This window comes from Ranitomeya variabilis, chromosome 5, assembly GCF_051348905.1.
Source record: "Ranitomeya variabilis isolate aRanVar5 chromosome 5, aRanVar5.hap1, whole genome shotgun sequence".
Lineage (NCBI taxonomy): Eukaryota > Metazoa > Chordata > Amphibia > Anura > Dendrobatidae > Ranitomeya > Ranitomeya variabilis.
The window spans coordinates 275,550,468-275,572,406 of record NC_135236.1 but is presented as its reverse complement, the minus strand read 5'-3'; the positions used below and the strand labels follow the sequence as shown (position 1 = coordinate 275,572,406).

At 43.5% G+C, this 21,939-nt stretch overlaps 1 protein-coding gene across 2 annotated transcripts in view; it reads right to left on the bottom strand.

The window, feature by feature from the left end:
• Positions 1-21,939, bottom strand: part of SND1 (staphylococcal nuclease and tudor domain containing 1) — a 1,031,482-nt gene that overhangs the window by 853,792 nt on the left and 155,751 nt on the right. The window contains exon 10 of one of the 2 annotated variants that reach the window (XM_077264371.1): positions 13,701-13,814. In XM_077264371.1, the coding sequence (XP_077120486.1) occupies positions 13,701-13,814 (114 nt within the window). The remainder of the gene's footprint in view (positions 1-13,700; positions 13,815-21,939) is intronic. The other variant, XM_077264369.1, reaches the window with a different exon arrangement.

Sequence of the window (21,939 nt, the reverse complement as noted above, 5' to 3'; positions counted from 1 at the left end):
GGAGTAAAATTTTGGTGAGACGCTAATAGAGATGTCTGACTCCAGCACGTTCCCCCTCATTAAGATCATAGTGAATATCTCCAGTCCTGATGAATCAAGGACGTAGTATTAATAGGATGTCATTAATCAATTTTAAAAAAAAATGACCTAATGAAATATTCTGAAAGCGTCCTCAACCATGCAGGTTTTTGGGTGCACCACAACCTGCATTTTACTAAGACAATTATCATATGAAGGGTTGTGCATTCACAGTTATATGAAATTTTTCTTTGCCAAAGTCATTCTGTTTCCAAATCTGGGTCAGACAAGCCTTATTTATAGTGATAACCGTAGTTCTCCTTGCACTAACATTACATTCTGTCAACATTTAGTATACTTCATACAGTATACGTGGCAGAACCTAAACGCTATCAGGAGTCACAGTTCAAAAAGAATTCCAACTATTTCCTGGATAATGTCACAGATGCCATCTTTTACAAATGACAGCGGCGGGCAGTCACGATCAGGCCATTACGTGCATCTCTTCTCAGCTACAGAGGATGTTAATACAAGCAGGAATTTGCTGTGACAGAGCTGTATTCAGAATATCTCCCACCTGACAGATCTGAACAGGCTGTACAAACAAAGGAAAAACAGCAAGTCCTCATTCAAACTAATGAATCATAAGAAATACAGGTAACCCACTGAAAATGTGTCTGACAGGAAAAACATCTCTTATCTTGCAGTTTATCCTGCCACCGTGTGATGCAGAACATACACTGCATGTTGTGCTGACCTCACATTCTGCAAATCTGACCAAGGTTTTCATATGAGGAGGTGGAATAAGGACTGAATTAAATACTGTGCTCTGATTTTTTTTATGAAGGCAGATAAGGCCTAAAGGTACCGTCACATTTAGCGACGCTGCAGCGATCTAGACAACGCTGCAGCGTCGCTGTGTGGTCGCTGGAGAGCTGTCACACAGACAGCTCTCCAGCGACCAACGATGCCGGTCCCCGGGTAACCAGGGTAAACATCGGGTTACTAAGCGCAGGGCCGCGCTTAGTAACCCGATGTGACGTCACCGCTGTGCTCTGCTTTAGAGCCGGCCGGCGCTGACACAGGATGCAGGAGGAGTGCAGGGAAGCGGACGCAGGCACCGGAATGTGAGTATGTGTTTTTTTTATTTTACATTTACACTGGTAACCAGGGTAAATATCGGGTTACTAAGCGCGGCCCTGCGCTTAGTAACCCGATGTTTACCCTGGTTACCAGTGAAGACATCGCTGGATCGGTGTCACACACACCGATCCAGCGATGTCAGCGGGAGATCCAGCGACAAAATAAGGTGCTGGCCTTCTAGCTCCGACCAACGATATCACAGCAGGATCCTGATCGCTGCTGCGTGTCAAACACAACGATATCGCTATCCAGGACGCTGCAACGTCACGGATCGCTAGCGATATTGTTGTTAAGTTGTTCAGTGTGAAGATACCTTTACTTTTACAAATTAGCCAAGTTGTTTATGGTATCATTTTGTACCACATGAAGAATCCAAAATTATGCATTTGCTGAGATGGCAGGGGCATTGTTAAATGGAACCTGCCAGACGATTCATGTTGCCAGAACCATAGGCAGCATGAAGCAGGGACAGGCTCCATAACTATACACATTTGCTCAGTTTCAGAGAAAACAGTTTCAATAGGAACAGGTGGCTCAGACTTCAGGGCAGGTCCCAGTTACAGTAGCTTCTCCCACCGGTCTTCACTTGATTGGCAGGCATCTGCTTCACTGACCAATCTCTCTCTAGGGATAGAGTTGGGCGGTGAGTACACAAAAATCTACAATTAGGTAGCCTATCCTTGATTCATGCTGCCAGATGTTCAGGTAGCATGAACTACTTGACAGGTTCCTGTTAATCACAAATGGTGGTTTTACGAAATGAGCTAAATTCTTATAATTTGCCAAGTCAGTCTGAACCCACACTGAAGGGCTGTGCAGCCCGAACCCACACTGAAGGGCTGTGCAGCCCGAACCCACACTGAAGGGCTGTGCAGCCCGAACCCACACTGAAGGGCTGTGCAGCCCACCCGAGCCCACAATGAAGAGCTGTGCAGCCCGCCCGAGCCCACAATGAAGGGCTGTGCAGCCCGCCCGAGCCCACAATGAAGGGCTGTGCAGCCCGCCCGAGCCCACAATGAAGGGCTGTGCAGCCCGCCCGAGCCCACAATGAAGGGCTGTGCAGCCCGCCCGAGCCCACAATGAAGGGCTGTGCAGCCCGCCCGAGCCCACAATGAAGGGCTGTGCAGACCGAACCCACACTGAAGGGCTGTGCAGCCCGAACTCTCACTGAAGCGCTGTGCAGCCCGAACCCACACTGAAGGGCTGTGCAGCCCGAACCCACACTGAAGGGCTGTGCAGCCCGAACCCACACTGAAGGGCTGTGCAGCCCGAACCCACACTGAAGGGCTGTGCAGCCCGAACCCACACTGAAGGGAAGTGCAGCCCGAACCCACACTGAAGGGAAGTGCAGCCCGAACCCACACTGAAGGGCGTGCAGCCCGAACCCTCATTGAAGGGTTGTGCAGCCTGAACCCACACTGAAGGGCTGTGTAGCCCACCCGAGCCCACAATGAAGAGCTGTGCAGCCCGCCCGAGCCCACAATGAAGAGCTGTGCAGCCCGACCGAGCCCACAATGAAGGGCTGTGCAGCCCGCCCGAGCCCACAATGAAGGGCTGTGCAGCCCGAACCCACACTGAGGGGCTGTGCAGCCTGAACTCTCACTGAAGCACTGTGCAGCCCGGACTCTCACTGAAGCGCTGTGCAGCCCGAACCCACACTGAAGGGCTGTGCAGCCGAACCCACACTGAAGGGCTGTGCAGCCCGAACCCACACTGAAGGGCGTGCAGCCTGAACCCTCACTGGAGGGCTGTGCAGCCTGAACACACACTGAAGGGCTGCGCAGGCTGGATCCACAATGAAGGGTTGTGCAGCCTGAACCCACACTGAAGGGCTGTGCAGCATTAACCCACACTGAAGGGCTGTGCAGCCTGATAAGGAGAAGGGTCAAAAATGGTTTATTCCATTCAACAAGACTATAGAGGTGGATAGTAAATAATAAACCAATAAATGGATAATCCCAAATATTCAAAAGGGGTTGTTTTACCGCAACACTTTCGCAAAGTCAGTTTTGTCAAGGAAAGACTTGACTAGTCAGGCAATCCCCCCCGCATCTAGAAATGTAGTGTGACATGGTGCCTATTCAGATGAATGGCCATCCATGTAATAAAGGGACAGCCCAAGACCCCCAGAACCAGGGCTTTCTGCATAAATGGTCTGTGGCTACTCTGCCCAGTACAAAACAAGCTGCACCGAGTGTTCTGACAACTTTACATCAAAGCCAGCAGCAACCTTCACAGCAATTTGTGGTATAGTAGCTCCTCTGTGGGACAGGACAAGACAGATTAGCATGAGCTTCCATTTTAGATTCAGTTGTCTAGCCATCATAAATTGGCTCTTGTCAACGTTGTTCAGATCTTTACACTTTGTCAATTATCCTGCTTCGAAAAAAAATATCAACTTAAAGTGTAATTATCATTATTATTATTTTTTTATAGTATACATTTAATAGACACTGCAAATAGCTGCTTATAAGTGGGGATCTGGGTCCTGAGACCCCACCGATTACACAGAACACTACTCTGATATGCACAGCTATTTACACAGTGTACAGACTCAACAGGAAGTCTATAAAAGTCCGTACTTTGCTCTATGAGAGTATAGACTTACTATTGAGCCCGCACACCACGAGCTGCAGACTATAAAATGGAATTTTGTGCAATCTGTGTGGATATCAGGACCCAGACACCCACTGACTGGCAGCTATTTGCAGCCACATATATATAGAAACTTGTCTTTATACCTACCAGGAATCTGTTTTTTTCTTCATTGACGCACGAGCAGAGTAGACAAAGTCAGGGTGCATGCAGGGTTTTAAACAGAAGCTTTTTGCATTTGTCATTGTGCTGAGCCAGCTCGGTTTTTGAAACTTCACTATGACACTGATCCTGGACACAAACATTGCAACTTTCTAGTGCAATAACAAATGCCACATTATTTGCCCAAGCTAGTTTAAATATTGGCAGTGTAAACAATTAGCAATGGCTTGACTAAAGGTACCTTCACACTAAACGATATCGCTAGCGATCCGTGACGTTGCAGCGTCCTGGCTAGTGATATCGTTGAGTTTGACAGGCAGCAGCGATCAGGATCCTGCTGTGATATCGCTGGTCGTTGATTAAAGTTCAGAACTTTATTTGGTCGTCAGATCGCCGTGTATCGTTGTGTTTGACAGCAAAAGCAACGATACCAGCGATGTTTTACAATGGTAACCAGGGTAAATATCGGGTTACTAAGCGCAGGGCCGCGCTTAGTAACCCGATGTTTACCCTTGTTACCAGTGTAAAATGTAAAAAAACAAACAGTACATACTCACCTTCGCGTCCCCCGGCGTCCGCTTCCTGCACTGACTGAGCGCCGGCCGTAAAGTGAAAGCACAGCACAGCGGTGACGTCACCGCTCTGCTGTTAGGGCCGGCACTCACAGTCAGTGCAGGAAGCGGACGCCGGGGGACGCGAATGTAAATATGTAGTGTTTGTTTTTTTACATTTTACACTGGTAACCAGGGTAAACATCGGGTTACTAAGCGCGGCCCTGCGCTTAGCAACCCGATGTTTACCCTGGTTACCCGGGGACCTCGGCATCGTTGGAGAGCTGTCTGTGTGACAGCTCTCCAGCGACCACACAGCGACGCTGCAGCGATCGGCATCGTTGTCTGTATCGCTGCAGCGTCGCTTAATGTGAAGGTACCTTAAAAATGTCACACTTGAAGGAAGGATCACCAAGCTAGGACACATCATAGGAAGAGAGCAATCACTGGAGAAGGACATCATGGTTTGAAGGATAGAAGGACAAGGCGTAGGGGAGGCCAGAAACCCAATAGGTTGATACTATCGAGAAAACGGTGGAGAAGACTCTGGTGGACCTATCTAGGCTTGAACAAGAGTGATCTTCCTGCAGAGCATTCATCCATTTAATTGCTATGACTCGATATTGAGCTGAAGGCCGTAAATAAAATAATGGCTAGAATAAATATAACATGGGAAGTGTTAATTGTAGATTTGGTGTGTAACGATATGGATGATCCAGTCCAACATCCACATCAGTAACCTGTTGCTGACGAACGGGAATCTCGATAACCACCTTCTATCTACCATGCCTTTTTTCATTACTCGGTCTGGTGCGATGCAACATGTACATCACCCTGTAAGGATGACTTAGCGCCAGGCCGACTAATAAGAAGAGACTTGGATACCATCAGATAAGAGGCAGTTCTCACAGCTGCTCTTCAGCAGTCTCAAGGATACAGACATAGCCAAGGGACTGGGTCGTGCAAACCAAACACATTAAAAATGTTATGGTACTTGTGAACATACCTGTGCTTTATGTTTGTTTTTTTAATATGAGATATGCTACTTTCCTCACAAATCTTCCCATGGACCATGACATGGTTATTAGAACAGAAGCAGACCTATTTTTCTAATCCAATGGGGCCTCCTTTAAGAGATCACAGTAATATGTCCATATTCGGCTTAAAGACTCACACCAAATTTCCTTCACTATTTTAACTGCCAGCTGTTTTTCTGTGAAAGTGGTCTGATCAAGTGACAGTGGACATTTCACCCAAATTGGCTGTGCGTTTGCTGTTCAGACAGAAGGCTTGAGCAGTGGAGCTTTGATAGCTGTCAGTATTATAGAGAGGTATTTTGCTGTTGCCGCAGTTCAGCCGTTATGAAATGACAAGAGAAACACTTTCAAGGTCAGCTTTAATCACTTAAAATGTTAATGGCAGCTCTCCATAAATATTTACTCCTTCAGGGCTTCCTCAACATTTAACAAAACTAATGCTTGTTGAGTCAAAGCTGGCGGATTTTACATTGTTATTGGATGCAGCAGATCACTCTTCTATATGAGACTGCTTGTGTAGAGGAACTTTTTCCAGCGAGACCTAAAGAATAATTCATTTGACAAACTTATCCCCAGTTACTAAGACCGCATTTCACTACTTCACCTTCTCACATCATTAGCTGGGTTTTGATACGCCACAGAAGAACGTCCAAATATAAGTGAAATGTATACAGTTATTACCAGTTAGAGCAGTACTAGAGCAGAGTGCACACCTCTCCAACACTACTATCCATCATTAGTTAGGGGGTCTCTCCATCACACGGAACTAATACTATACTATACTACAAAGTACAATAGTCAGCTACATTAGAAACCTTCAACGCAAGTGTGAATGAGACCTTCAATCTCTCACGACTAGGGTCTAGAATAAAAGTGCCGGCAGATAGTTCATCTGCTAAACGCTACACCCCCACTATGAGCTTTTAGGGAAGTTTTTATTTTGCAGATTTTCTGCATCTATATGCCTTATTCATATGTCCGTGTTGCATGTGTGTGCTGTGTTTTCACAGATACAACATGTACCCATTATAATCTATGGAGATTAATATGCTCACAGTTTGCCGTTTTTTCCTGTTTCTAGCAATGCTCCGGTCCTCTTCTAGGTCACGTGAACACTATTCCAAACTACCGTCTCACCTCACGCTAGGGCTTACGTGGGAACCAGAAGTAGCTTTTACAATGTTGCCTAAGGAGTGTCAGAAAGAGGCTACATAGTCCTACATTGTAAAAACTACTTATGACTCACAGAGCCCAGTGTAGGCCAGCATGTCAGAATAGAAGGCACATGAGTCAGAAAAGAACCGAAGAGACTCTGGGAATCGAGGAAGAAAGCGGCCTGCAAGTATATAAACACAAATACACTAAACCACATGCATATTTACACAGTTTTGATGAATACAAAAAAATGATTGGAAGTGCTTCTTTAAATGAGGATCGGTCACTTGCTTAAAAATGTTGATCTAAACACCTTGGGAAACTCAGTGCTCCCTCAATAAGGACACCCTTTTCCATTTTGCGCTGTGGCACTCCATTACCAAGATATTCACAATTTCTTCTGGAGTAGAATATGTGAAATCTCTGCTTGTAGACCAACTGAGCAGGGACTGATATAATGATAGATAAGATGCTGAGCTGTGATTGGCAGCAGCTAGGAGGGAGGGTTGAAGACGCACACCCCCAGGAAGACTCTGAAGAAACACCCAGTTGTTCAGCAGGCAGAGATTTCACATACGGATATCCAGAAGTAACAAATGTGAATATCTCTGCAATGGAGCAATGCAATCCAAACAGAAAGCAGCAGCAGAATTATTGAATATCAGGAATTGTTTAAAGGTATTTGACTCAATTTGAATAAGTGACAGATCCTCTTTAAGGGTAAGTTAAAATAAGGATACAGAAACTTCATTTGATAATCACTCAGAAAAAAAAACACAATTTTTCGTCTCCATTGTCATCCATATGGCATCCGTTTTTATACATCAGTCGTTATTAAAATTTACAAGAACAAATACAGTTTTCTATGTAAAAAAAAATGTAAAGTTTCTGTAAAAATCATATGCAAACACCACTGCATGCTGGGCTGCTGCTTCCTGTAAAAACAGATGGAATCTGCACTAGAGCTGCTGGCAGGGCCTCTAATTTAGACATCAGCAGAGAACCTCTAATGAGAATCCACTGACTCTCTCCCGAGAGATTATGTCCAGTGGCATCTCGCACATGCACAGATGAAGCAGAGGTCAGTGCTTCGATTCACTGCACATGCGCCTAACAGGACTGCCCCCCTGAGTCTATACAGATTCCAAAAGCTACTTTAGAACTTATTTTTTCCTTTATGCTTTTTACCCCTTAGAGACAGAGCCACATTTTTTAAATCTGCTCAATGTCACTTTATGTGGTAATAACTCTGGAAATCTTCAATATATCCCAGTGATTTTGTGGTTGTTTTTCGCGACACATTATACTTTATGATAATGGAAAATTTTGGTCAATATCTTTTGTGTTTATTTATAAAAAATATAATAAATTTTACAAAATTGCAAAAAAATGACAATTTTCAAACTTTGAATGCTTATCCATTTAATCCAGATGGTCATACCATAGCAAAACATTAATAAATAACATTTCTCATGTCTGCTTTACATCAGCACCATTTGTAAAATGTTATTTCATTTTGTTAGCATTTTAGAAGGTTTAAAAATGTAGCAGCAATTTTTCCAAGGAAATTTACAAAAATAATTTTTTTTTAGGGAGATATTCAGGTTTGAAGCGCCTTTAGGGGTCCCATATATTGGGAACCCACCAAAAGTTAAACCATTTTAAAAACTGCACCCCTTGACATATTGAAAACTGCTGTCAGGTAGTTTATCAACCCTTCAGGTGCTTTTCAGGAATTAATGCAAAGTGACATGACAGGAATGAAAGAGTATTTTACCACCTAAGGCGATGTGCACACGTCAGGATTTCTTGCAGAAATTTCCTGAATAAAACCGGACATTTTCTGCATGCATTTTTCTCACGTTTTCGCGGGTTTTTTTGCGGATTTTTTGCATTTTTGCGGAGGTTCTGGGATGCAATAATATAGTGGGAAATCCGCAAAAAATCCGCAAAATTAATGAACATGCTGCGTGTTTTTTACGTGGAAAAAAATGCACCATATGCCCAAAAATTAATGGGATGCATATGTATGCGTTTTTTAAGTGTTTTTATAGCGAAAAAGCGCGAACAATCCTGAATGTGTGCACACAGCCTAAATGTCACTAACGTCTTAACATGTTACTATAGCCGTCAGACTCTAAGGCCGCTGTTTAGTCATGAACTGCCATGGCAAACAACAGAACCACACAATTATGATGTCTGGGTGCAGATTAGGTTAAATCAGAAGCCCCACATTCTGTTAACCATTTAAATGACGTAGTCACTATTGACAGCTGCATCTTCGGTGTTAAACAGGTATGGACGGTGCCAATAAGGACCATGGCTAATGCAGCAAGATGTCAGCTATAGTGTACAGCCGACACCTGCTGGATTGTCACCTGTATGGGGATGCTATTCTCTAATATCTCAGGTCAGTAAAGAGACATTGGCGGTCATTAAGGGGGTCCAATTCTGAGATACATTTTTAGGCTATGTTCACACTATTTGGTCAGTATTTCACATCAGTATGTGTAAGCCAACACCAGGAGCGGGTGTTAAAACCAGAAGTGGTGCATGTGTTTCTATTAAAGTTTTCCTCCAATTGTTCATCCCCTGGTTTTGGCTTACAAATAATGATATTGTGAACATGGCCTTAGAAAGTTACTACCATGATATATAACACTTAGGAGTATAAATGATCACAGCTTCCCTTTAAGACCGATTCACAAGCATGGATGCTACTACAGGCTCTCAAAGTTGATATTACAAGAGTCTGCCCAAATGACTGAACTATAAACTGCCCTTACTGTGTAATAGGTTTGCTTGTTTAGAACCAAGACAGGGAGCTACAATACTGCATGCAAGATTGAAATAAAAGGCTTGAAGTAATTTGAATGTATGTCAGCATGAGTGAGAAAGCGCCAAAGAACAGAGTACAGATTTCCAGCCTCACAACAGTTCAGCTTGGAATAGGTAAAATGAAGGGTATTCAACCAAAGCCAATTATAATTATGGCTGGGTATGCAGTAAGAAGCCAAACGGCAGTCCAGAGCTATTAAATGGCAATTAGCATTGCGATGTTACTGGATGCTGGAGTGGATGCACTTGGAAAATAAACAAGGAGTGGGAAAGGTTTGCAGCATCTACCTACTCATGCCACTGACCATTTGCAGGTACAATTTAAGATGGAACACAATAGGTAGGTATATATGTTATTTATTATAGGATTATCGTTACATGAACTAGAAGATCATCTGTGACCAGTTACTGTGCCGTGTAGCATTCAGCCCTCATTGTATGTCTCTTCTGTCCTATACAGACTTTGATCTGGAGGTTATAGATTGGATCTTACTTTCTATTAAAAGTGAAGAAGGTAACAATTGTGATGCAGTATATTTGGAGCCAAGGCTCAATCAATTGCAGCAAAACTTACCTTAGGGTACCGTCACACAGTACCATTTTAATCGCTACGACGGCACGATCCGTGACGTCGCAGCGATCGTATGATTATCGCTCCAGCGTCGTAGACTGCGGTCACACGTTGCAATCACGGCGCTGGAGCGATGCCGAAGTCCCCGGTAACCAGGGTAAACATCGGGTAACTAAGCGCAGGGCCGCGCTTAGTAACCCGATGTTTACCGTGGTTACCAGCGTAAACGTAAAAAAAACAAACAGTACATACTTACATTCCGGTGTCTGTCCCCGGCGTTCTGCTTCTCTCCACTGTGTAAGCGCCATAGCCGGAAAGCGAGCACAGCGGTGACGTCAGACGTCACCGCTGTGCTCGCTTTCTGGCTGGCTGGCGCTCACACTGCAGAGAAGCTGAGACGCTGGAGGACAGACACCAGAATGTAAGTATGTACTGTTTGTTTTTTTTACGTTTACGCTGGTAACCACGGTAAACATCGGGTTACTAAGCGCGGCCCTGCGCTTAGTTACCCGATGTTTACCCTGGTTACAAGCGAACACATCGCTGGATCGCTGTCACACACAACGATCCAGCGATGTCAGCGGGTGATCAAGCGACGAAAGAAAGTTCCATACGATCTGCTACGACGTACGATTCTCAGCAGGATCCCTGATCGCTGCTGCGTGTCAGACACTGCGATATCGTAACGATATCGCTAGAACGTCACGAATCGTACCGTCGTAGCGATCAAAATGGTACTGTGTGACAGTACCCTTACCCTACGTTATCTGCAACATCTGCTCCAGGCGTGTAAACATAGTGTCAAGGTGAGTAATTCATGTGTACTACTTTAATTACTTGTTAATACAGTACACAGGTTCTGGATTTAAAGCTTTTGCAACATAAAAAGTCATTAAATAGAAGAACATGTGCTCACGTATACTAGCACATTTATTAATAGTCATGGGAATGAGTTGGCACAAAAGGCACAGTGAGCCAGCCTTGTCAAAGTGACACAAGGCACTTCATTTGGCACACATTTGATAAACTATAATTCTATTTAGATGAGTTTGGCATGTCTCCTCCTCCATTTCAGAAATGCATGCTATGCCAGAATTTCAAAATGCTAAAAAACACATATCTCATTGTAGTAAAAGGCTTGTACAAGTTTAGAAAAACAGGGCTACTTTCTGCCAGAAACAGTGCCGTGGCTAACCACAGGTTTTGTTTGGTATTGCAGATGCAGAGGACTGAAGACAGAAAAGGACCACATGTCAAAAATTTAAAAAGTAGCTGACAGCACAACTGGCAATGCGATGCCCGTCCTAATTCCACGGACCAAAGTGGAGAAGTACATACCCAAACGAAATGAAGGACAGCATCCAATCCAGGTGAAAAAACGCTTCTTTTATTGTGCCAAATGCGACGTTTCAACCATCCAAGGTTTTTCTCAAGCATACAAAACAGTTAAAATGGCAGCTTTAAATAGGAATTGGATATGGTTCACACCAATCACTACACAGTAGGCCGCCCAAACAATTTACATACCAACATATAATAAAATAAATAATACATAATATAGCACCCAGTATATCACATAACACCAAACAAGTGTGTTCCTATATATTTATAAAGAGAAATTCCTACAATGATAGCCGTAAATATTCATATCAACACATGGTGGATGTCAAAAGTAAATAAATAAAAAGCTCGCTGTCATGACTACACCAATCACCCCGTTCCTCTCTGTTAGAGTACTACCTCATTGCCAAAGTGGTGTCCTATAACAAGTAATCCCATATTCAGTCCACGCCAATCAAACATTGCTGTATCCCAGCCAATGCCTGTATAGGTTACAATAACACTATCCGTATAAGGAACTGCCATTGGCTCATATAGCAAAGCAAGAGGCAGACACGCAGGCGTAATGGAGGCAACTCCAGGCAAACTCCATGTCACCTGATCGGAGCCTCGGCGATACGTCATGTCTAACAAAGACCCACCTCACTCCAGCGTGCGTCACCGGCCCCAACATGCGAGTGCGCATGTCCTTCAGCTCCACACAAGCGGCGTCACATGACTACGCCCGGGAGAGCAAACAGACACGCCCACACACCACTGCAGCACTGGTTATCGCACTGAGGGCGGGGAAAATGTTCCTATTACTATGACATAGTACCTATATGAACCTAACCTCTACGGGCCATAAATTGATCATCCTGATCCTACATAAGATTATAACCTTCATTCTATATCAAATATACACCACATCCATGGTTTTTCCATAAATAGAACTAGGGAAACTAATGACCCCCATAACGAGTATAGCTCAAAGTGCCTCCTCGCCTGATGTCAAAAACGGAGAAGAAAAAATGGGATTATTATTCCTATATAAATACATAAGCGAAGCCCCGAAGACTATCCTCTCCATGACGACCCATCAAAAAGAACCCCATAATGGGTATCATGAATTATCTCCCCATATAGTGCATACATCAATTAAAACCAACCCATCATTTAAAAGCAACACTACACATTAGTTTCCCTAGTTCTATTTATGGAAAAACCATGGATGTGGTGTATATTTGATATAGAATGAAGGTTATAATCTTATGTAGGATCAGGATGATCAATTTATGGCCCGTAGAGGTTAGGTTCATATGGGTACTATGTCATAGTAATAGGAACATTTTCCCCGCCCTCAGTGGGATAACCAGTGCTGCAGTGGTGTGTGGGCGTGTCTGTTTGCTCTCCCGGGCGTAGTCATGTGATGCCGCTTGTGTGGAGCTGAAGGACATGCGCACTCGCATGTTGGGGCCGGTGACGCACGCTGGAGTGAGGTGGGTCTTTGTTAGACATGACGTATCGCCGAGGCTCCGATCAGGTGACATGGAGTTTGCCTGGAGTTGCCTCCATTACGCCTGCGTGTCTGCCTCTTGCTTTGCTATATGAGCCAATGGCAGTTCCTTATACGGATAGTGTTATTGTAACCTATACAGGCATTGGCTGGGATACAGCAATGTTTGATTGGCGTGGACTGAATATGGGATTACTTGTTATAGGACACCACATTGGCAATGAGGTAGTACTCTAACAGAGAGGAACGGGGTGATTGGTGTAGTCATGACAGCGAGCTTTTTATTTATTTACTTTTGACATCCACCATGTGTTGATATGAATATTTACGGCTATCATTGTAGGAATTTCTCTTTATAAATATATAGGTACACACTTGTTTGGTGTTATGTGATATATTGGGTGCTATATTATGTATTATTTATTTTATTATATGTTGGTATGTAAATTGTTTGGGCGGCCCACTGTGTAGTGATTGGTGTGAACCATAGCCAATTCCTATTTAAAGCTGCCTTTTTAACTGTTTTGTATGATTGAGAAAAACCTTGGATGGTTGAAACGTCGCATTTGGCACAATAAAAGAAGCGTTTTTTCACCTGGATTGGATGCTGTCCTTCATTTCTTTTAGAAAAGGACCACACGGTCTATCAAGTCTACTCTTATACTCTTATGTACAAATAACAGCCTTGTACAAAACCACACGCAGTGAAATGTAAATGCCAAGTTCAGCCCTACTACATATGTAGAACTGCTGCAATCATCAACGTAGGTCCCAGGAGAAAGAACAGTCCTTACCTGTGATCCTTCACCTTCAAGTCTGGGAGGCCTGATGCTGGAAAGATGAATGGTTTTGAACTCTCCAGAATTCAGCTTCACCACCATAGCATCAGCATTTAACACTTGAACAACCTGTAAGAAAATAAACAACGTTAGCATAACTGGATAATTCCCATAAAAAGTTAGTGTACACTAATAATTTACAGAAAACCCCTTCCCGTTTCATGTTTGTCAGCAATGGCACAACATGGAAGAGAAATGTAACAAGACATGAGAAAGAAAATTATTTCTTTACACAAGAAAGATGAAGGCTTCAAGAAAATCAGAAAAGCTTTACTGTAGTACATGAAAGTTATCAGGACTATTAGTGAATCGGCTTGCGATTAATTGAATTTGGACATGAATCTTACAAAAAAAATTTGAAGTGTCCCAAATCGAAAAAGCAAAACCCACTTCACCTCTCTGCTCAATGTCTGGTCCTCTGCAGAATGTGCCATCCTCTTCAATCATCTACATTCTGCACTGTGTAGGCCTCTGATTTTTTTCTTAACCCCATGTTTATTATACTATGAGGTCTCTCGAGACGCCAGAGCATAATAAGGTCCAAACGATTTGCAGTGAATAAATTCCATGTGTATCAAATTTTCTGGACAAATTCATGCAAACGGCTAAATTTGAATTTCAGCATATTAGCTCCTCGACACTGTTCATGTCCACCTACATAATTGACTTTAAAATAAAACCATTAACCTAAATAGCAAAACTTTTTTTTTAACTAAGAATAATTTATGCTATAAAATAAATAAGTGCATAAACAAAATGCTCTTCAACTTTCTAACATACTTTGATTTTCAATATGCTCATTTGAATGTAAAAGAAGTGTACTAATTCATACAGGAAATCTGTACAGACCAAGACACGTTCACCTTTAAGGCTATGTTCACACGTTCAGGATTTCCATCCTTTTTTTTTCCTGACTGAATCTGCAGGTCTCTGCAGAAAACGCAGGTGCGTTTTTTGGTGCGTTTTTGGTGCGTTTTTGGTGCGTTTTTTGGTGCGTTTTTTTGGTGCGGTTTTTTGTGCGTTTTGTATGCAGTTTTCTCTGCAAATTGTCTGTGTTTGACACAAATAAAGCTTTAACTGCAGTGGGGGAAAAAAAAAAGAAATGATGTCATTTCCTTGGCCAACCCTTTTCTTCTTCCATCCTCCATTTTGGGACTAAACACCAAAATGAGTGGACGTGTTTTGAATGACAGCGCTCCGCGTTTTGCGCCGCATGCGTCACTGCAGCGCACGCATCCGGGCGCAGAGGACGCAGCAAGTTGCATTTTTGCTGCGTCCAAAATCAATCAAAAAAAGGACGCATGCGGCGCAAAACGCAGCGTTGTGCATGCGTTTTGCTGCGTTTTACTTTGCGTTGTGTGTTGCGGCGCCGACGCTGCGGCGCACAACGCAAATGTGAACATAGCCTAAGTGCCACGTATTTCAGTGCCACGTGCCACGTATTTAAGTGCCACGTATTTAAGTGCCACGTGCCACGTATTTCAGTGCCACGTATTTCAGTGCCACGTATTTCAGTGCCACGTATCACGTATTTAAGTGTCACGTGCCACGTATTTTAGTGCCACGTGCCACGTATTTAAGTGCCACGTGCCACGTATTTCAGTGCCACGTGCCACGTATTTAAGTGCCATGTGCCACATATTTCAGTGCCACGTGCCACGTATTTCAGTGCCACGTGCCACGTATTTAAGTGCCACGTGCCACGTATCTAAGTGACACGTGCCACGTATTTAAGTGCCACGTGCCACATATTTAAGTGCCACGTGCCACGTATTTCAGTGCCACGTGCCACGTATTTCAGTGCCACGTGCCACGTATTTAAGTGCCACGTGCCACATATTTAAGTGACACGTATCATGTATTTAAGTGACACGTATCACGTATAAGTGACACGTATTTAAGTGACACGTATCACGTATAAGTGACACGTGTCACGTATTTAAGTGCCACGTATTTAAGTGCCACGTATCCCACGAAGATTTTCCATGGAGAACAGACACATCCAGAGATATGTCTGCTCTCCACGGATGCAGCAACACACTGACAGGAGCCATAGTTCCTGTCGGTGTGTCACTGCGCATGCGCGAGCGAGTTTACCGGCGGTCATTGACCCCGGCACTCTCGCTTAACGGCAGTGCTGCGTGGGAAAGTTCAACGCAGCTGTACTGCTGTTAACCGAGACGCCGGAGTCATTGAACTCCGGAACAGTACGCGACACACTGCTAGGAGCTTCGCTCCTGGCAGTGTATCGCCGGAGAGCAGCCGATCGGCGTGGGACACTCGTTTTATGGATTCTGCGGACAGGGAGTATGGATTTGGTTTATTATTTTGCGATTTTTTCCTGGAGGATCGAGGGCTTCGCCTACAAGTGTGCTGTTGGTGAGTATATACTCTATGTTATGTGTTGTATGTACTGTACTGTGTGTCATGTATGTGTATTGTGTGTAGGTGTTTGGTGTAACTTTACCATTGTGCTAAGTCGCCGGACACAGGGACAACTCTCCTATCCTAATACCGGATGGGAGTAGTAGTCCATACGGCGACTTAGCACAATGGTGGCACTAGCGTCGCATGGGGACACGCACACACACACACACACACACACACACACAGACACACACACACATACCAAATCAATCAAACGGCCGACACGATCCCCATGCGCCGGTATGCCTCCATGTCTCTCCGCCCACGCACTTCCGGCCCCGCACTTCCGCCGGCTTCCCCGCACTTCCGGCTGCAGCGGTTCTGCACAACAAACCGCAGTAAAACCCGCAGATATATTTTTGATCTGCGGGTTTTACTGCGATTTTGACCTCACAATGGAGGTCTATGGGTGCAGAACCGCTGCGGTTCAGGAAGAAGAATTGACATGCTCCTTCTTTTTTCCGGGAGCTATTCAGCACGGCTTTTTTTTTAAATTTCCGGACCATGTGCACAGTGTGTCCTGTTTTCCATAGGGTACAGTGTACTGTACCCTGCATGGAAAACAGCTGCGGAACCGCAGCGGCAAAACCGCCGCGGTTCCGCGGTAAAAAACGCACTGTGTGAACATGGCCTAAGCATTTTGTTCAGTATTTTACAACAGTATTCATACACTAATAGCAGATGTTGGGTACAAATTCAAGAAGTGAAATTATTTCCATTATACGTTTTCTTTATTGGTTTCATATCTGGCTGTGGCTTAGGCTAGGTTCACATTTGTTTAAGCAGCCCGTTCAACGCATGCGTTAAATGGACAGCGTTAACGCAAGTGCCGAAATGCGATTGCGCTAGCACAGATAGAGCTAGCTGATGCTCTATCTGCACTAGTGGTGACGGACCTGGACACGCCGCAGCCCACGTCCGAGGGTCCGTCACTCAATGACGGCACATTGCTAGCGCACGCCCATTATGGCATGCATTGGCGATGCGCCCGAAATAGGGGTTAATGGCAGCGTTAACGGACTGCCAGAACGCAGTATGAACCCAGCCTTACAAACACTGCTCAAATTCTTAAGAGTGAATGTGGCCCTATTCCTGCCCTCAGTCAAGGATATCCTGTCCAAGCAATGCTGTCTGAACCAAGGCTAGATTCATATTAGTTATGGAGGTTCTGCAACGAGGGTCAGTCACCGATCTGTCAATTTTACTGGAACCCATTTAAATTCTCTGACGTCTATCTAGCATCAATGGCGTCAGTCGTGACAGCTTCGTGTCTGGCATGAATTCAGTCAGTCATTCTGTTCCCAGTGCAGAATTCTAAACACAGAAGTGAATTCAGCCTCAATCACCTGAAGTCCCAAACAGATATATCTTTTGCAAACTAAACTTCTGCTCTTTCTAGGATTTTCGTTCCAGTGTCAGGTCCGTTCAGTGACTGACAGCTATCCATGTATGAGTGTGCATACGGAGATAGCTGACAGTCACTGAAAGGACCGCCCACCTAGAAGATTATTTCACCTGATGAACTACAATTTTGCTTGTTTATCGAGTGATGGGCAAGCCCGATAGTACAGCAAGATATTCATGAAACGAACATCTATAACGTTTGTTCATGATGAACGTGCAGTATAAATGCCACTTTTGTAATATGGGACCTGAAGGGGTCACCTTAAAAAAAATGGCCTAGTCTGCTTTTCAGTCTAAATGAGAAAAATATTCTTACAACAGTTATATGAACCAGCCTTTGTTTAACCTAATGGGAATTAGAAATACAACACCCAAAATCCGGTAAAGATATGTTCAAGGCACAATGCATTCTAAATAGTTTCATAAAGATCTCATGGGAAACACCATGTATGCTTACCTGCACATCTAATTGCCAGAATGCTAATTATACAAAGCATACCATTGGACTGTCTACGATAGAGGGCGAGATCGCTCATAAGTTATAACCACAAAAGAACCCAAGGACAAACGATTAAACATCCCATGTGTTACATCCCATGAGTACAAAAGTTTATTGGACACAACCAGGTACAGGGAGAGAAGGGAAAGATAAAACAAGCACGTGCAAAAAAAGTGGTGTGGACCGGCAGAGATAATATATATTGGGTATATCCATTATACCTGCAATATGTATAAGAATAAATGCGGTCTTACTGTACAGTTATTGCACTACCCCATACAGACCAGTGAGGTCTATATGTTGCACAGACCTACCCCACTAAGGGTAATCTCATGAAACATTAGATAATCTAATGCTGCACCATTTTTTGCACGTGCATGTTTTATCTTCCCTTTCTCTCCCTGTATCTGCTTTTGTCCAATAAACTTTTGTACTTTATATAACACTTGAGATGTTGGATATTTTGTCCTTGGGTTCTTTTGTGGTTATTCTCAATAGTTTGTGTATCTGGGAATGCATGGAGTGGTGAAGGGATGCCTCTGTTGAAGAAAACTACCACCCAGTCAGAGAAAAACCCAAACCAAAACTAAACAAAAGAAGGAAAGCAGCACCTCCAGTGGCTCAATAAAACAAGCATTTTATTTAGCAACCCATAAAAAGACAAACAGGGTTAAAAACAGACGCTTTCCTGGCATCCAGGACTGTGAGTAAAGGTGTCCTGGATGCCTGAAACACATCAGTTTTTAACCAATTTTGTCTTTTTTATGCTAAATAAAATGCTTGTAATATTGAGTCACTGGAAGTGCTGCTCTCCCTCTCTTTCCTTCTATTGTTGCTGTGCTGGAGACATGGCACCCACTGATTTGGTCTCCCATTGGCTTTAATCTTACAAGCGTGGTTAGCTCCAACCACCCCCTTTTTTCTCTACCAAAACTAAGCAAAATGTCCATTAGCTGGTAGACACTGCACTCATTTACTGTGCTCCTCATCTGAATTATAGGGATAAAATCACACTGTATGAGTTCTGCAGAGTCCAGAAGCCAAACTCCCAGCTAATTCAAAGCACTAGAAAAAAATCTAAACTTTACAAAACTCCTATCCAAGTAGATGTGCAACAAGCTATTACCTTCTATATCATATGGTTATTTGGTTATTTGGAAGGTGGGGTTGGATTCTGTACAAAACTGTGCTGTAGAGTGTTTTTTGGAAACTTCACTGGTTTACTGGAAAGCTATTTATGTTTGGATTTTTTACAGTCTGTGTTAAAATTCTTAGCAAGAAAAAAAGAACGCAATACACATTTGAAAGTGGTATTCATTTCAGCCTTTTACTTGAGCATTTATTTTACACACATTCAGTGCATTGAAAGACAAGATGCCTAAAATACAGAGTAGACTTCATGAACTGAAGTACCTGAACTCTATACATTACTCAGCTAAGTGCTGAATTTTGCTTTCATTAAAAGCTTGTCAGTAAAGGGCAAACATTCGCTTATCAAGTGAGAAATGGAGCGCACAGCAGAGCCCGTGTAAGGGCTGATTAATGAGGGTTCACAAGGTATAGCATTTAACCACATTAATGTGGTGACCAAATCTGCTCTTATTAGAAAAACCAGACCACTTGAGCTTCTAATACTGCAGGGGAGGGAAAAATATACATTTAAGCAAAGTGTAGCAGCAATTGCACATTTCCAAGCTTAGGATTAGCATTTAACAAACTTAAAAATAAAAAAGGCAACTTTAAGTTTCCACAAATAGCTAAAGGAAAATGGTATGAGATTGAAGCATGCAAATAGAAAATGTGGACAGTACTTTATTACTCTGGTTACTGAGATTCTGGTAATGAATTCATTTAATTTTAATTAATTAAAAAGGTATCTCTGGGAAACGGCTTTACCATAACTTTGAATTAGCATTTTCTATGTGGACATGCATATGGACCACAGGTAATGCTTCAGAACCGTCACGTGGAATTCACGTCACCTGTAGACTATGGTCACAGTTTTTTTAAAAGTTTTTTACTTCTAAAAAAGCCTCATCAAATACACGTCTTCTATCTTTCTGTGCAAAATCCATTTTGCTGTTCATAAGAGCCTTGCCTTTCTTAAAAGGTTTTCATAAAGGCCAGGTGAAGGAGGGGAAAGAAAAAAAAAAAAGCGTGCCACAATTTTTAAGTAGATTTCTAAGGGAAAACTGCAATATCAGAACAAAAAAAATTTTGAAAAAAAATAAGTCTTTAAAATAATTTCATGAAATAAAAAATAACTTCTCTAAAAACTCCTAAAAAGTGAGTGTTTATTTCAGTAGTTAACTTAAAAAAAATGTGTGAACATATTCAGCATATACAATATGAAAATTAATTATATACTGAAAGCATACTGCAGAATATGCTAGTACGTTAATTACATTAGTTACATTTTATTTTTTGCAGTGGGCAATGGTATAAACCAGGGGTGGGCAATTCATTTTCCCAAGAGGCTGCTGTCGAGACCATGGCTGTTGTCGAGGGCCGATAGGACGAAATTAATTCTGCTTAATATTTGAATTATTTTATGTTTATTGTATATCACTTAATACTGAGCAGATTTAAGTATAAGAACTTCCCCCTATAAACCACAAGAGACCACACACAGACCCCCTATATAGCGCATGAGTCCGCACAGTCCCCCTATATGGCGCACAGTCGCTCAATAGGCCGTAAGAGAGCTTTTCTATATACAGTACGAGTCCCCACACAGTCCCTCTTCATACAGCCCCTTGTATACATTAGGAACCCCACATAGCTCCTTGTATAAAGTAGGAACCCCACATAGCCCCCTGTATACAGTATGGGCTCTCACATACCCCCTATATACATTTAAAGGGAATCTGTCACCTACTTCTTCGTATATAAGCTTCGGCCACCGCCATCAGGGGCTTATCGACAGCATTCTGTAATGCTGTAGATAAGCGCCCCCCGATGTAACCTGAAAGAAAAGAAAAACAAGTTAGATTATACTCACCTGGGGGGGGGGCGGTCCGGCGCCTCCCATCTTCATACGATGTCGTCCTCTTCCTTAATGCTGTCGCGGCTCCTGTTGAGGGCAGAGCAAGGTACGGCAGTGCGCAGGCGCCGGGAAAGGTCCGAGAAGCCCAGCACCTGCGGACTGCAGTACTTTACGCTGCCCTCAACAGGGCAGATAAAGTACGCCTGCGCCAGAGCCACTACAAAAGTAAGGAAGAAGACATCATCGCACCCGGACCTGCGAAGCCCATCGGACCGCCCGCCCCCCCCCCCCCCCCGGTGAGTATAATCTAACTTGTTTTTCTCCTCTTTCAGGTTACATCGGGGGGCTTATCTACAGCATTACAGAATGCTGTAGATAAAGCCTTGATGGCGGTGGCCGAAGCTTATATACGAAAAAGTAGGTGACCGATTTCCTTTAAACATCCCATACACATGACAAAAAAAACCAAACACAGCACATAACCACCTCGCTCCTGCTTCCCTAACGCACTGCCTCTCCATGCTATGAAGTGAGATCAGTGCGTTTGCTGGCTTAGTGGCACACGCTGATTGGTGGAAGAAGAAACAAATATATTCACTGTTATCGGCATGGGCAAGAGCAGTGACAGCAGGTGAGGGTATGATGCGACTAGTAGGCCACTGTTTCAGTTCTTCGGCTGTCTCGGTCCAGACTGGAAAAGCCAGAGGGCTGCATGTGGGCCACAGGCACAACAGTTTGCTGAGCCCTTCTATAGACTGACGTACACTTACAATGGCACATGCCAAAAGTGAATACAGCATCTTACTGTTCTGGCAAAGTGGATGGGATTTATAAAAATCTCATGCCCATGGATTCGTTTTTAATATTTTTTTGTTCAT